This window comes from Malaclemys terrapin, chromosome 9 (assembly GCF_027887155.1).
Source record: "Malaclemys terrapin pileata isolate rMalTer1 chromosome 9, rMalTer1.hap1, whole genome shotgun sequence".
Lineage (NCBI taxonomy): Eukaryota > Metazoa > Chordata > Testudines > Emydidae > Malaclemys > Malaclemys terrapin.
The window spans coordinates 38,513,794-38,529,835 of record NC_071513.1 but is presented as its reverse complement, the minus strand read 5'-3'; the positions used below and the strand labels follow the sequence as shown (position 1 = coordinate 38,529,835).

Genomic DNA, 16,042 nt, shown 5'->3' with positions numbered 1-16,042 from the left:
ATGGGAAACTGGGTCGTGAACCACTGGTTTCCAGCTGTGGTGATCGTAAGTGACTCTTTACTCATATCCAGTTAGAGAGTCTTTTTAGACCATGAGGGACACATTTAAAAAAAAAAAAAAAGATATCTAGCACTAGCTGGTCATGGAGAAATGGCAAATACTGCTCATTTTGTACAACTACCAGTAGCTTTACTGAATAAACCTGAACTCAGGACACCAATTCAGCACATTCTTACCTGTAAGCACAGGGATTTTAGCACACGTTAAGAACATGCTGATATGCTGCCCTGAATTGGGTCCTTACAAAACTCCACATCTGGGGCTTGCTTGGAAGGAGGATAAATAGACTGGCTACTTAGACAAGGTATAAACCATTAAAACAGGAAAGAGGAAGGAAAAATTAATCTATAGCATGATTCAGTTGGCTTGGAATGAGTCACACCAGGGATGAATTTGGCCTGAGGTCTTTTGAAAATCTGTATTTAAAAAAAAAAAAAAATCACTCAAATCTTTGTTTTATGTTCAAACTAACTGATTAAAATCTACAGTATTTATTACTAAGCAAATAATTTATTCATTGAATTTCCCTTTTTCCATTAAAGAAAATTTAATGATCAGATTGTGAAATTCTCAGATGTTTTTATCCAAAATGATTAGTGACTTTCTTCATGAAATGTTTCCCCAATGTGAATAGCTCACAAACAGAGCTTAGCAAAAATTGGAATTTCCATTGCATGGGAAATTCCAATATTTTGACACTTGCTCTGTTTGTGAGCTAGTCCAACTAGCCAACACATCACACATTTAGAATGCTGAATATTGTAATTGAATACACAATCTGAAATGTTGCTTTTGGGAAATATTCAGGCTTCAAATTTGCTTTTTGGGAATATTCACACTGGTAAAACCTGGCTGGTCAAATGTTCGTGGAAAGCAAAAGCCACAAAAGATGGGGCCAAACACAGTTACATCAAAATCCGTTTTTCAATTTGAATGAATATTCACAGATTGCCCCTCCCCCACCATTCTGTCAGTTCAACTTTTATTATATTTAAGGATTTCTTCAGAGAAAACTACAAAACCCTGCTGCCATGTCAAACATTTTCTCTATTTCCCTTTCCTCATTCTTTATAGATAAAGGAATGACAACAGCATAATTTTGTTAAGAATTTCTCTGCTCCCCTGCTTAGTTCCAACCTAAGATCACGATCTCTTATATATTTCATCATAGTTGCTTGCTGTTGAATCCAGTTCATTCCCTTTGTGAGAAAGAAACAGTGGAAGTGATAGAAAAACAGCATTGTACCTAAGGCACTGATCTACAGAGCCTTGCATATCTGCAGATATCCGCTTTATATCCACAGATATACGCATTTTTGTGGGTCGGATGCAGATACAAATTTTGTGTCCGCGCAGGGCTCTACTGATTTACCAGGGTCACACACCCAGGGGACCTCTTCTTCCTTTACAGGGCCCAGATTATACCGGTGCAAAGCTTGTTATAGTATCAAGGCCCAAATAGGTTATCCATTTTAGACAGTAAGATCTTCAGGACAAGGACTATTTGCTTGTGTTACACACATTGTCAACGCTTAAATAATAAAGGCCCCGATTCAGGCAGGTGTTGAAACACGTGCCTAACTTTAAGCATGTGAGTAGTCCTCTTGATGTTAATTAGACTACTCATATGTTTAAACATAAAAGCATAAGAAGGACCATACTGGGTCAGGCCAATGGGCCATCTAGTTCAATATTCTGTATTCTGAAGTGGCCAGATGCTTCAGAGGGAGTGAATGGAACAGAGCAATGTATTGAGTGATCCATCCCCTGTCATCCAATACCAGCTTCTAGCAATTGGAGGTTTAGGGACACCAGAGCACAGGGTTGTGTGTGTCCCTGACCTTACTGGCTAATAGCCATTGGTGGACCTATCCTCCATGAACTTGTCTAATTCTTTTCTGAACCCAGTTATACTTTTGGCCTTCACAACATCCCCTAGCAATGAGTTCTATAGGTTATGTGATGAAGAACTTCCTTATCATGGGTGGTGGGACAGCCTACCGTGGCCCCGCCCCCAGGCCAGTGTGCCTCCTGCAGGGACTCGGGGGCGCTGGGGCGGCTGGTGCTGGGCTGTGCTGCCTGACCAGCGTTCCGGGACTAGCTGCCCGAGCACTGGAACTGGGGGCTGGCCAGAGCCCCAGAGCTAGGGGTGCGGCAACCGCGCCGCCCAGCCACCTGAGTACTGGGGCTGGGGATGCGGCGACTGCGCCCATGTTCCTTATGTTTGTCTTAAACCTGCTGCCTATTAATTTCATTGGGTGACGCCTGGTTCCTGTGTTATGTGAAGCAATAAATAACTCCCTTATTCACTTTTTCCACATCGTTCATGATTTTATAGACCTCTATCATATTCCCCTCAATTATCTCTTTTCCAAGATGAACAGTACCAGTCTTTTTAATCTCTCTTCATATGAAACCTGTTCCATACCCTTAATCATTCTCTGTACCTTTTCTAATTCTAACATGTCTTTTTTGAGAAAGGGTGACCAGAACTACACACAATATTCAAGGTATGGGAGGACCATGGATTTATATAGTAGAACTGTGATATTTTCTGTCTTATTATCTATCCCTTTGCTAATGATTCCTAACATTGTTAGCTTTTTTGACAGCTGCTGTACATTGAGCAGATGTTTTCAGAGAACTATCCTTTCCTGAGAAGTAACAGCTAATTTCAACCCCATAATTTTGTGTGTATAATTGGGATTATGTTTTCAAATGAGCATTACTTTGTATTTATCAACGCTGAATTTCTCCTGCTATTTTTTTGCCCAGTCACCCAGTTTTGTGAGATCCCTCTTTTCAGTCTGCTTTGGACTTAGCTATCTTGAGTTATTTTGTATCATCTGCAAACTTTGCCACCTCACTGTTCATCCCCTTTTCCAGATCATTTATGAATATATTGAACAGCACTAGTCCCTGCATAGATCCTTGGGGGACCCCACTATTTACCTCTCTCTGCTGTGAAAACTGACCATTTATTCCTACCCTTTGTTTCCTATCTTTTAACCAGTTAGTGATCCATGTAGGGACCTTTCCTTTTATCCCAGGACTCCTTTCTTTGCTTAAGAGCCTTTGGTGGGGGACCTTGTCAAAAGTTTTCTGAAAGTCCAAGTAAACTATATTCACTGGATTTCCCCCGTCCAAATGTTTGTTGACCCTCTCAAAGAATTCTAATAGATTGGTGAAGCATGATTTCCCTTTACAAAAGGGAGTTGACTCTTCCCCAACACACCATGTTCATCTATACTTCTGATAATTCTGTTCTTTACTACAGTTTTAACCAATTTGCCCAGTACTCAAATTAAGCTTACCAGCCTATAATTGCCAGGATTGCCTCTAGAGCCTTTTTAAAAGAAAATCAGTATCAAATTAGCTATCCACCAGTCAGCTGGTACAATGGCTGATTTAAACGATTGGTTACATGCCACAGTTAAAAAAATAAAAAATAAATAAAATTAATGGAGATATCCCATCTCCTAGAACTGGAAGGGACCTTGAAAGGTCATTGAGTCCAGCCCCCTGCCTTGACTAGCAGGACCAAGTACTGATTTTGCCCCAGATCCCCAAGTGGCCCCCTCAAGGATTGAACTCACAACCCTGGGTTTAGCAGGCCAATGCTCAAACCACTGAGCTATCCCTCCCCCCCATGAGTTAGGCACGAGTTTAAGTACCTTTTTGAGCTCTATCCGAAGTGCTCAAGTTACCTCCTAATAAAGTCCATGGGACTTTTGCTCGATAAGGACTGCTGAATTTGGTTCAAATAAAAACATTGTAATGATAAAAAAATCATTCTAAAACAATAAATGCATGTTCTTTCAGTGTTTCCCATTAGGATTCTGGCTGGCTAGTGTCGTGGTAGCATCTATCCAATAGTACATACTTTGGGTGCTTTGCTAAGAATTAAATGCCTCCTTCTGCTTCCCCTTGAGTTTACAGCTTCGCACACACTGACTTCATGTGAACACTTTAAATTCCATAGACAGTTTTGTTTGCAGTGGTGTTGCAGCCATGTTGGTCCCAGGATTACTGTGTGACTACGCCTACTAAATTACTAAGCAAGCTAAACTATGGTGTAAGATGAAAGAAATGATCTACAGTGTCTAGTGAAAATGGGATCAGATCCTGCTCTCAGTTACAGGGGTGTAAAGCCAGTCACTGCACAGAAGTTAGCATTTACTCTGGATTTACACCTGTGTCACTAAAAGTGGAATTTGGCCCAAATGCTCAAAGGGAGTTAGGCATCTAAATATCTTGGAAGATCTGCAATGCCTGGCTCTGATCCTGCAACTGGGTCTGTGTAGGCAAACTCTGCACCCATGCTGAGCTGCTTTGGCATCAGTGGACTCTGCATGGGCTGGGCACAGGGGTTTGCCTGCATGGAGCCAGCTGCAGGATCAGGATCTAACTCAGTAGTCAACAGCTACCATAGAAGCACAGAGATCTGATGTGGGATTTGTGCTTGAGGGATTTTAGCTCTCTTGACGTTTGATAAGAGCTACTATTGCTGGGGAAAGATGCTAGCCTGACTGCCCTGGAGATGGAAGCCCCCTACATATCCACAGACCACAGACAGTTTAGGTACGGTAGGGCTGGATTCCTCCCAACAGCTGCTACCCTGCCCTGGAGGGGTGAGGGATGAGAGGGATGTCTCCATGGCCCATTCAGCCAGTGCTTAGTGTGTGTGCGTGTGCTGAGGGAGGGCAAAGGCCATGTTTGCAAGGAGTCACAGACCCAACAAATTAAAGAAATATATAAACACTGACCTGGGTTGCTGAGGGGTGCATTTTAAACACTGTCTTACCAAACCTGCTGCTCCCACAATATGATAGTCCTACCAGTTTTTTCAGATCACTTTACGCATTGCCGTTGGCTTCTCTGCTGAGACAGAGTGCCAGCTATGCCAGGTGATTGTAATATGGGCACTTCTCCGCTGGGAGCTAGACTGAGAACCAGCAACTCCTCTCACCTAGGCCAGGACACAGCCCTCAGATACCCATGAACTGTTCTGTCACTGACTTGATCCGACGGGCTGAATGGAAACTGTCCATGAACAGCATCATGCTCTTATTTGGGGGGAAGGGGAGATGCTAACCCTTCTCGCTGAGAGACTGAGCAGCACTACTGTAGTCCTATCTGGGGCTCTGAACAGCACCCCAAAGCCAGATGACAGGTGGGACCCAGGGGAACAGTGACACAAGCAGAACCAGCTGATGGACTCAGGGCCAGCTCTGGCTTTCTGGCTGCCCCAAGCAAAAAAAAAAAAACCCGCGGCGGCCAGAACGGCAAAGCAAAAAAAAAAACAAAAAACCTGCGGCGCGGCCAGAGCCAGGGTGCAGGGGGACTCCCTGCCCTGCAGATGTGCCCCGGCTAGCGGGGGGAGGGGAAGGGAGTGGGGGGAGAGAGAGAAGGGGGGCGGCCAGGGCTTCAGCAGGGCACTGCCATGCGGCCCCTCCCACCGTGCCCCCTGCCGGGAGGGCTCCGCACCGCTCCGGTTGGCTGGGAGGGAAGGACGCGGGCTGCCCTGCCAGGCTTGCTGCAGGGTGTTCCTGTCCTCTGCGCCGCCGCCCCCTACATGGCGGCCGTAGCAGAACAACAAAATAAAATAAAATAAAAAGCAGCCGTGCCGCCCTAGGATTGGGCAGAATGCCGCCTCCTACAAGCTGCCGCCCCAAGCACTAGCTTGCTCGGCTGGTGGCTGGAGCTGGCCCTGGATGGACTTTCTGTTAGTCCGGCCCTTGCTTCATCACCTACAGGGCAAATAGCCTCAGATAAGGGGGACATTCTCCCTTCATTTCCACCACAGTTCCCCTGGACTCACGCTGAGAACTCGTCTGCCCTACTAAAGTTTGCCAATACAAGGAGCGTTTGGAAACGGAAGTTCCTTCAGCCTTGCAAGCTCTGCGTCCTCCTTGGCATCCAGCTCTCCGTGACTTCAATAGGGGCTTTCTGTGCGTGCTCTCACCTCAGAAAATGAGGCCTTATCCCTCTAGGGCTGCAGGGCCAACTCCTTCTCCCAGGAACACCAGCACAGTACTGAGCTCTCACAGCTTCTACTGGTCTCAAGGGGTGCCATGGCATCTCAGAACATCAGGCACAAAGCGTCTCAAAATGGGCACCAAAATCAGTGGGCCTCTTTGAAAGTGCTGCTGCGAGTGATCACTCTGCTTTGTAATTAGATGCAGTGATTACAGCCCATGGGTCACATCCTGAGCTGATATAAATTGGAATAACTCCCCTGAAGTCAGTAGAACTATGGCAGCTGAGGATCTGGCCCTCCTGAGTTTTATAGTACACTAGCATTTCCCTTTAAGCTTCACTGAAATAAAGGAACACAATTCTTGTGTTGTCACCTCCTCCCCTTAGACACACTAACACCCTGTTTGATTGTGGGGTCTTTCAATTGCCATTTAACTGTCTTTTCTCCCCCGCTTTCTAGGCAGCCTGGTTGGGCCTAAATGTTTTCCTGTTTGTATATTACTTCCTGCTGTTTGACAGGGATAAGAAGTTCTACTACACCAGAGTGCTACTTGGGGTAAGGACAGTCTCCCTCTCTCTCCCCTACCCCTCTTTTTGCCAGACACTGACCTTATCAGCTGGGAGTGTTTCCCATCTCAGAAATAGGAAGCCTTTCCCATCACAGCCCCACATCAGGCTGGAGATGGGCCAGGTATGTAAACTCCTCCCATTTCCTGCTGGTGCTGCTCCAAATGGAGTACACAGGGAGGCTCTTTGTGGCTGTGACCCCTTTGGGATTTCATCACACTAGTAGTCTGGGGCAGAACACTAGCGAGTAGTGGTTGACATACAGTAGCACCCACTGCGGTTCAGTGAGGGGAGGATGGAAAAATCCCACCCTCCCTGGGGTATATGAAGGGCCTCAGGCTCCTGCATTAAAGCCAAATGCAGTATGGAGTATACAGTGATAGCTGGTTATTGATGGGCACCCACAAAATGAGACTGACCCTGTCTTTGCACATCCCCCACCAGTCTGCACTGGCATGGGCCCGGGCCTCTGCAAAATGCCTTAACTTTAACAGCATGCTGATCCTGTTACCAGTGTGTCGCAACCTGCTCTCCTTCCTGAGGGGCACTTGCTCGGTGAGTGACCAGCCCTTCCCCACCCTCACTCCCCAACCCACTGCACAAATGCTCACCCAAGACTAGGACTGATTCTGGCCTCACCTGGCACTCCCGGCCAGTCACACCCAGCACGGTCACGCACTAGTGACAGAATGAGCCAGACACCAAAACATCAGGAGACTGGCCCAAAAGTAATTTACAAATATTACTGTAAAAAGCAACAGAGTCCTGTGGCACCTTAAAGACTAACATATGGATAGGAGCATAAGCTTTTGTGGATGAATGCCCACTTCGTCAGACGCATGTAATGGAAATTTCCAGAGGCAGGTATAAATATGCAGGCAAGAATCAGTCTGGAGATAATGAGGTTAGTTCAATCAGGCCCTCTTCTAGCAGTTGAGGTGTGAACACCAAGGGAGGAGAAACTGCTTTTGTAGTTGGCTAGCCATTCACAGTCTTTGTTTAATCCTGATCTGATGGTATCAAATTTTACTGTGTTTGTGATGTGGCCTTTGAACGCCCTCGCCTCAGGGTGTGTGTGTGAAATCAGTGCTGCCAACACTTCCATATACACAGTGTGAGGAGGTTTTACTGCTGCTGCCCCATCTCCCCAATGCTCACAGTTCCCATTAATTACTTCCGTGTCCCCCCACAGCCCCTCCTTCACCCCCCATCTCCCCAATGCTCACAGTTCCCATTAATTACTTCCGTGTCCCCCCACAGCCCCTCCTTCAGCCCAGTAATTAATTATCCACCCCCTGCATCTGCTCCTTGCCCCTCTGCTCCTCCTTCAGCTCCAAGGGTTCTGCAGCCTCCTCTCCTGGACCTGGGGGGCTGCAGCAGGGTCCCCTCCTCCCCTTTCCTAGGCCAGAAGGGGCAACTTCAGGGGCTCTTCACCCCCTCTACATCCTCCCGGGCTGGGTGTTGCAGGGATGGAGGGAAAGGGGCAGGGAACAGACTGAACCCAGGTTTGGGGTGGGGGGGAGACCCCCCCCCCCACTCTGAGAAAGGTGTCATCTCCTCCCTCACCCAAAAGGTGTTCTGGCTTCTGAGGGCACGAGCTGGGCTCCATGTGCCTTCTGCAGCAGCTCTGATTGGTTGCTTTTTCTCAGGAGGCAGGGTAGGGGGCAGGGCCAGCTCTAGGTTTTTTCTGCCCCAAGCAAAAAAAAAAAAACAACAACAACCTCCGAGAGCGCCCGGAATGCCACCTCTGAAATTGTGCCACCCCAAGAACGTGCTTGGTTTGCTGGTGCCTAGAGCCGGTCCTGGTAGGGGGAAAGCCATTAATCACAGGGGCAGGGTTGCTAGCACCAATGCCCAAGTGGCTCCAGCTGAGGCCAAGGTCCCCTCATTGGCTACAGCTAGATTCAATACACAACATGGCCCCTGGCCCTGTGTGTCCCTGCCTGCCCACCCCTAGGGCCTCCCCGTGCCCCACATGGGGAGGGGTCATTCTGCCCCCAGTCTCCCCTCCCCCACCTGCCCCACTCAGTGAGGGGCTGGCCCTGCCCTCTTGCCCCCACAGTCTGGAAGCAGCTCCCCGTTTGCTGATCGTTTCCTCTCCTCCCTGTAGTGTTGCAGGCGCACAATGAGGAAGCAGCTGGATCACAACCTCACCTTCCACAAGCTTGTGGGCTATGCAATTGCCCTGTTCACAGGTAACTCAGGCACCCACCTCGCACACGAACCGCCGCTCAGTACAGGAAAGTGCTGCACCAGCCAGCAGTCGCTGGTTCAGGTTCCCCCTCGCCTGGGGGCTAGGGTTGCTAACCCGCCAAGATTGTCCTGGAGTGTCCAGGAATTAAACATTGTCATGTGATGAAACTTCCAGGAATACATCCAACCAAAATTGGCACCCTACTGGGGGCAGAGTGAGCAGATGCCCAGGCCCTCCCCAGTGGGACACTGATCAGGGTCTGAACTCAGTCTCTATGTGGCGAGCATGGATTCTATAACCAAGAGGGCAATAGGGTGGGGTGCTGACCCTTTCACTGCAAGCTGTGCTGCCTTGGCTTGCAGCAGGTCTCTGGGTGTACGTCTACACAGCAATTAAAGACCTGCACCTGGCCCAGGTCAGCTGATGTGGGCTCCCAGGGACAGGGCTGCAGGGTTGTAAAATTGCTGTGTAGGCGTTTGTGCTCGGGCTGGATCCCAGGTTATGAGACCACGCAATGTGGGAGGGTGCCAGAGCCTGGGCTCCAGCCCAAGCCCGAACATCTATCCAGCAATTTTAGCTCCACAACCCAAGTCGGCTAAGCCTGGCCAGCCATGGCTGTGCCGCAGGTCTTTTATTCCAGTGTAGACTTGCCCTGGGTGATGGACTCTCAGGGTGTAGGTTGGTTCCAATCTCTCTCTCTCTCTGTGTCGGTGATGTTCAGCTGTTCACATCATTGCCCACCTGTGTAACTTTGAGTGGTACAATAACAGCCAGCAAGCTGCAGATAGGAGCCTCTCCTCTATCCTCTCCGACCTGCACCAAGATGAGGAGAGTAACAAGTGGCTAAACCCCATCCACACCAACAGCACGGTGAGTGCTCAGGACCTGCCTTGTGGGGATGTGAGCCCCAGGGTGGCTGCCACAGGGCGCCAAGGCTTCATTCTGTGCTGCCTGCTGACTTTGTGACCATCTCCATGTCCTCGCTGTGTTCTCTTGCAGACTCCAGCGTACGTAACATTCACTACCATCCCGGGCCTGACAGGCGTGATCATCACTGTGGCGCTGATCCTCATGGTCACCTCCTCCATGGAGTTCATCCGCAGGAGCTATTTCGAGGTCTTCTGGTACACACACCATCTCTTCGTCATCTACTTCGCCGGCCTTGTCATCCATGGCATCGCGTAAGGCACCACACAATAGCCACACGTCACTCCCAAATGGCATCTCACTGGCAGATGCTGTCCACCTCCCCGTCTGTCATGCACTCCCCATTTCCTACCCTGGCATGTGACTCTCACACCACATCCCTACTGCCATGGAGCATCTGGCGCCCTCCCTGCTTCCCATCCAAGCACCTGTCTCACCCTCCCTTTACCCAACCCCCTCCTCTGACTCTTCCACCCTCCCCCGTTTGCCAGCAGAACCTCCTGCTATCACATGCTCCCCATCGCTAGGCCAGCGTCTCCCCTTCCTCATTTGCTGAGCAGTTTATGAAGGTGAAGCAGGGAGATAGGCTTGGATCAGGAGAACTGAGGTGACATTTATCTCCTCTCCCAGTGGTCTTGTTCGTGGGCAGACAGCAGAGAGCTTGAATAAGCACAACCCCGAGCACTGTGCGCAGGACCCTACACACTGGGGAAGAAACAACACATTCTCCCATTGTGAAGAGCCCGAGTTTGGGAGCATCCCAGCTGAGGTGAGTCCTTCCAGTGCAGACAATAGCTGGCAGGAGACCACGCTGAGCTAACTGATAGACCTCACCCTTATCCCATCAGGAGGGCGCTGCACAGCCACTGACACAATCTCATTTTCCATGGTGTGATGGGAGAGGAGTTCTCTGACCCTCCTAATTCCTTTCCCTCCCTGCCACTCATGCCTGCCAATGGAACAAGCTCCCTCCCACCTTCCTAACACCTCCCCATGCCAAGTATCCCACATGGGGACCTTCACAGCCTGCCTCAGCCCTGCTCAACTTTCCAGGTGCTTCTTGCCAAGACAGCCCCTCCCTTCCCCCAATGTACACTCCTGGCCAACCCACCTCTTCCCTGCTGGTTCCCAGTCTGACAGGGTTTGTGAGAAATGGCAGCAGCACTGGGCAAGGCTCCTATCAGGCCAGAGCAGCTCCAACCTGCTGCTCTGGGGGTAGACCTCAGTGTCATCCAGCTAGCCAAGTCTCAAAAGGGTTAAGAAGAGGGGACGACATGAACAATATACACAGCCCTCTGAAGAGGGGCTTGGAAACCCAGCTTTTCTTTTCTCTGAATTGACATTACACTGAAATATCAGAGGGGTAGCCGTGTTAGTCTGGATCTGTAAAAAGCAACAGAGAGTCCTGTGACACCTTTAAGACTAACAGGTGTATTGGAGCATAAGCCGACGAAGTGGGCATTCACCCACGAAAGCTTATGCTCCAATACATCTGTTAGTCTAGACTGAAATACCTTCCTCTCACTTGCTGTAACCCACACTGCACTAGTGAGCATCGCCCCGGGGAGCTCTGTGCCAAGCTGGCATGGATTGCAGGGACAACTCCTGAGCAATGGCTCTTGCCCTCTGCCCAGACTTCCTGGTGACGGGAGCTTGGGAACCTGAATTACAGTGGGTGGGACAGTGCTCTATAGGTATAAGGTACTAATACCAATCCTGGTGTGCCCATGTCACCTTGCACCAGCATGGAGCCATATCTCCTGTGTCATAAAGACATTTCCCAAAACATTAAGTGAGAACGTTTGATCTGGGAATCACCCTATAGGGACATCAGTGCCCTACACTGCCAAACCTCCCCTCAGTGCACATCGGCTCCTCCAGAGATGGAAAGACTCTCACAATATATTACTCACTTCTGTCTCAACAGTCCTGGCAGTGGGTGCTGACCCCAATCCTTCTCTATGTCTTTGAGCGGGTCTTACGCTTTTGGCGTTCTCGACAGAGGGTCGTCATCACAAAGGTAAGGGGTGTCTCGGCCCAGCCAGTGTAGCCTCTCCCAGCAGGAGTCACTGTAGGCAATGGGATAGAAGCACTACCTATGGGAGCTCCTAGCCACTCCAATCCCAGTCTTTCCCAGCAGGAGTCACAGTATGCTCCCTGTGTGGGGTGCTCCTAGCTACTCCACGCTCAGCCCAAGCAGTGGTGTCACTGTAGAGGCAGCTGAGTGGGACATACTCATGCTTTGTGGATGTATCTTTCCTACAGGCTGTTGTGCACCCATCAAAAGTTTTAGAACTACAGATGCACAAGAAAGGCTTCAGCATGGAAGTGGGCCAGTATATTTTCATCAATTGCCCCTCTGTCTCGCGCCTGGAGTGGCATCCTTTCACCCTGACCTCTGCACCAGAAGAAGACTTCTTTTCTGTCCACATCCGGGCAGCAGGGGACTGGACAGAGAATCTTATTGATACCTTTCAGCAGCAGAAACCAAAGACACCCAGGTAGGCCAGGGCAGCATTAGAGTTAGGAAGCCAATAAAACTCACCCCCTGGGAAGAGTTTTGTGATATGAAGTGATGCAGGAAGGCAGCTTCGACCTCTTACCTGGATCCTGACTTATTTTACCAGGATAGAGGTGGATGGCCCCTTTGGCACAGCCAGTGAAGATGTGTTCCAGTATGAGGTTGCTATGCTGGTGGGAGCAGGGATCGGGGTCACGCCCTTTGCCTCTGTACTGAAATCAATCTGGTACAAGTTCCAGCATGCAGACCAGCGTCTCAAAACCAAAAAGGTAACCAGTGCAATGGGGGAAAGGCTGGCCCTACAGCTGCCTGTCTGACCTTCATTCCCAGCAACCTGTTGTGTGTCCTTAAAGTGCAATGTCCCATCATCCCACAGCATCCTAGAGTGCAAAGCTACAGCCTTCCTGCTGAATCTGTCCTTATTGTAATGGACTCTCTCCTCTGCTCCACTGCAGTGCACAGCTCTCCCATTGTCAGTAACACCTCTCTCTTTCTCTTTGTGCTGTTGGATCGCAGATCTACTTCTACTGGCTCTGCCGGGATACAGGTGCGTTTGCCTGGTTCAATGACCTGCTCGCCTCCCTGGAGCAAGAGATGGAGGAATCTGGCAAAACTGGTTTCCTGAACTACAGACTCTTCCTCACGGGCTGGGACCACAGCATTGTGAGTCACATACACCATATGGTCCTAATGGCAGGAGATGTGTCACAGTCTAGGAGGGGAGAACACTATAGCCCAGAAGGGAACAGGGGAGAACGTCTGTAGATAGGGATGGGAAGAAAGTGAGAACACCATGTTAAAAGCTAGACGAGATTAACACAGGCACCAGAGTGGGGATTCTGCCATTTAACCCCTCAAGGAGGGTGGCAACAGTTGAGGCCAAGGCCTCATAAATGAGGGCTCCTGCAGCCCTTCTGTTGGGTTCCAGGCATTGGCAGGATGTCTGCCTGTTCTTACTCATCTCCTGTAACTCTAGGCTGGCCAAGCAGTTTTCAACTTTGATAAAGACACGGATGTGGTGACAGGTCTCAAACAGAAAACCTCCTTTGGGAGACCCATGTGGAGCAATGAGTTCTCTGCAGTGGCAACTGCCCACCCCAGGTAAGTGTCTAGTGCCCTGGAGACCAAGTTGCTACAGCTGGAAATGCCTCTTCAAGTTACCTGGCCTCTTCCTCCTCAGACTGCATGCCCAGCAAGTCTAGTGTTGCTTCTGTAAGCACAGGTGCCAAGTAAGGACACTGAGAACGAGCTGCATATGCTACAGAACCAGAATGATTGGATTCATAGGTTAGGGACTATTGTAATCATCTGACACCCTGTATAACACAAGCAAGAGAACTTGCCAAAATAATTCCTAGAGCAGATCTTTTAGAAAAACAGCCAATCTTGATTTAAAAATTGCTAGTGATGGAGAATTCACCATAACTCTTGGTAAATTGTTCCAATGGTTAATTTTTGAAGAGCTCCCAGATTATTGGATTCTAACAGCCTGGGTTTTTTTCAGAGGTGTAGAACACCTACAGCTCCTACTAACTTCAGGTGGAGTCTTGGCTGCTCAGCATCTCTGAAAACTGGCCCCAAGGCCAAAATTCAAGGATCTTCTATGGCAGTGGTTTTCAACCTTTTTTTCATTTGCGGACCCCTAACAAATTTCAAATGGAGGTGTGGACCCCTTTTGAATGATCTCAGACCACAGAGTGGTTCTATAGGATGATGGCAAAGCATCTCTTGAGAGAAGCACTGAAGGTTTCCTGCACAGATCATAAATACCCTGCACAGTAAAATCCTTCTCCATGGCTCCTCCACACACAGCTGTCCCTTCTGAATGCTGTAAAGAGGACTGGAGTCTCCTCTTAGGTAGGGGTGATGGGCGTAAGGGATGTTAGGAGTTAAGTGTGCACATGGTCTCAGAGTTCCCTGGAGCTATGGGCTAATGCATGTAATGTAATTCATCTGGTACGCTGCCCCAGCAGCAGGGACCAATGAATGACTAGGATGGGGGGGTTGTTCTGAAGATGGAGGCAAGTGAAGGCCCACAGATGGTGAAGGGCCCTGGACAGAGCCTGGAGAGGGCAGATTATTTCTCCCCAGCACTAATATCTCCTTTGTTCTGTGCAGGTCTGTTGTGGGGGTGTTCCTCTGTGGGCCTCAAGCTTTGGCAGAGAGTCTGCAGAAGTGCTGCCATCAGTACTCCAGCCTGGACCCTAGGAAGGTCAAATTCTACTTCAACAAAGAGAACTTCTAAGCAGCAGGAACATGGCGACTACACTGTGTGACACCACAACCTCCCAGAGAACAATTATCTGATCCTCTACAGCTCCTTTTAAGACTGAATCAACCTGGCCCTGCCCAGGATGCGCTGATTGACACTACTGAGAAATGCTGCCATTCAAACCATGTGTCTCCTACCTACTAAACTCAAGGAAGAAGTGAGCTTCCAAAACAACACTGCATTCCTCCAAAGGAAGCGTCCTTTTGAGTTTTCCACCTTGCATCTCTTTTGAAGGGGAGGGGAATGGGTCTCCTTAACTAGAGATCAACAGTGATCTCACATGCAGATGGGAGTTGAAATGGACTTTCTGGTGCAATCAGCATGATCTTAAAGTTTGATTGTGGCACCTGGACAAGGGACTGATAAAGTCTGAGACTGATGATTAAACACGATTTTGGGCATGGTCAGAAGAATTCCAGGATGATGAGCTTGGGGGAAATCTGCTGGGGAGAAGGACAGAGGTTGTTTGTAGTTAATCCATCACAAAGGGGAAATATTCTCCAATAAATGTTTCTGTAAATGAATATTAAAATAAACAAAACTTGCTTCCATTGTAAATAGCTTGGGATAAAACCCAACCCAGGTGAACCATTCTGTTCAATTTAAGATGCAAATACAGAGCATTTACCTAGTGCCTTACGGTGTCTGTTGAACCTGTGCTCTATCTGCGCTAACTGTAAAAAACAAAGAGTAGTAAAGTCAAATTGCCACCTACTCTCCCATCACAGCTGTTTGGTGACATTGTGAGCAGAACCCTTTAATATTCTGTCATCCAGTAGCCACAGCAGAAAAGGTTTAACAACCCGATTGAGAGTGACTCACAGAAAGGAAACCTGCTTGAATGTATCCAGAAGAGAAGAAAAACATATTACCAGGAATGGAAGATATCTTAAATGATACAGCAGCCACAGCTGATTTGCCAGTTGAGAACAAGGGGCTGAGCAATCCGCTATGGCATTTTTCATGTCAGGCTGGGTAGGACTGAAAGATAAGCTACCCATTTCAGCCCTATAGGAGATCTTCCACAGAAGGATGTGCACAAGCGTAAGGGCTGTTGTGGGAACAGTTGCACTGCAGCTTCCTGTGCTGCACCCAGTTGTGGGCAGAGTGCTCCAATGCTGCAATTCAGTGTCTTACACCAGCACACAATTCACTGAAAGAAATGCCCAAGACAAACTTCAGTCAGACAAGTGCGACAGATACATTTTCATCACATTTTCATAAGGGTGCCTCATAAATCTTGCCAAAGTGCCTGTGGGCTAAATGTTCCCACCTGCCTGCTATCACAAAAGACCTTACCGCTTAAATGGGGGGTTGCCATGAACTGTTTGAAATGTTTTTTCTCTCACTGATGGGGTTGTTAATGAAAGAAAAATGACACAGATGTGGGCATTTTTAGTGGGGCCAGTTGGTGCCTGGCAAGGTCTCCAAATCAACTGGGACCTTCTTGGTAAGAGGACATCTTCACCTCATGCCCCTTTCACTCCTCAGAGGCCACATGTATGAAACTCAGTAGATCAGA

General features: G+C 48.7%; 1 protein-coding gene across 1 annotated transcript; it reads left to right on the top strand.

The window, feature by feature from the left end:
• Positions 1-15,140, top strand: NOX1 (NADPH oxidase 1). Its single transcript, XM_054040046.1, has 13 exons — positions 1-45; positions 6,500-6,595; positions 7,051-7,161; positions 8,717-8,801; positions 9,522-9,670; positions 9,800-9,981; positions 10,358-10,496; positions 11,655-11,747; positions 11,993-12,228; positions 12,355-12,517; positions 12,765-12,911; positions 13,225-13,349; positions 14,367-15,140. Exons 1-13 carry the CDS (start codon positions 1-3, stop codon positions 14,491-14,493), a joined length of 1,698 nt encoding a protein of 565 aa, XP_053896021.1. The 3' UTR covers positions 14,494-15,140.
• The last annotated feature ends 902 nt before the right edge of the window (positions 15,141-16,042 follow it).

Coding starts and splice junctions, on each gene's coding strand:
- NOX1 (XM_054040046.1), top strand. CDS start 1: ATGGGAAACTGGGTCGTGAACCACTGGTTTCCAGCTGTGGTGATC. Junction 10,497..11,654: donor TTGGGAGCATCCCAGCTGAG/GTGAGTCCTTCC, acceptor CTGTCTCAACAG/TCCTGGCAGTGGGTGCTGAC. Junction 12,518..12,764: donor AGCGTCTCAAAACCAAAAAG/GTAACCAGTGCA, acceptor GTTGGATCGCAG/ATCTACTTCTACTGGCTCTG.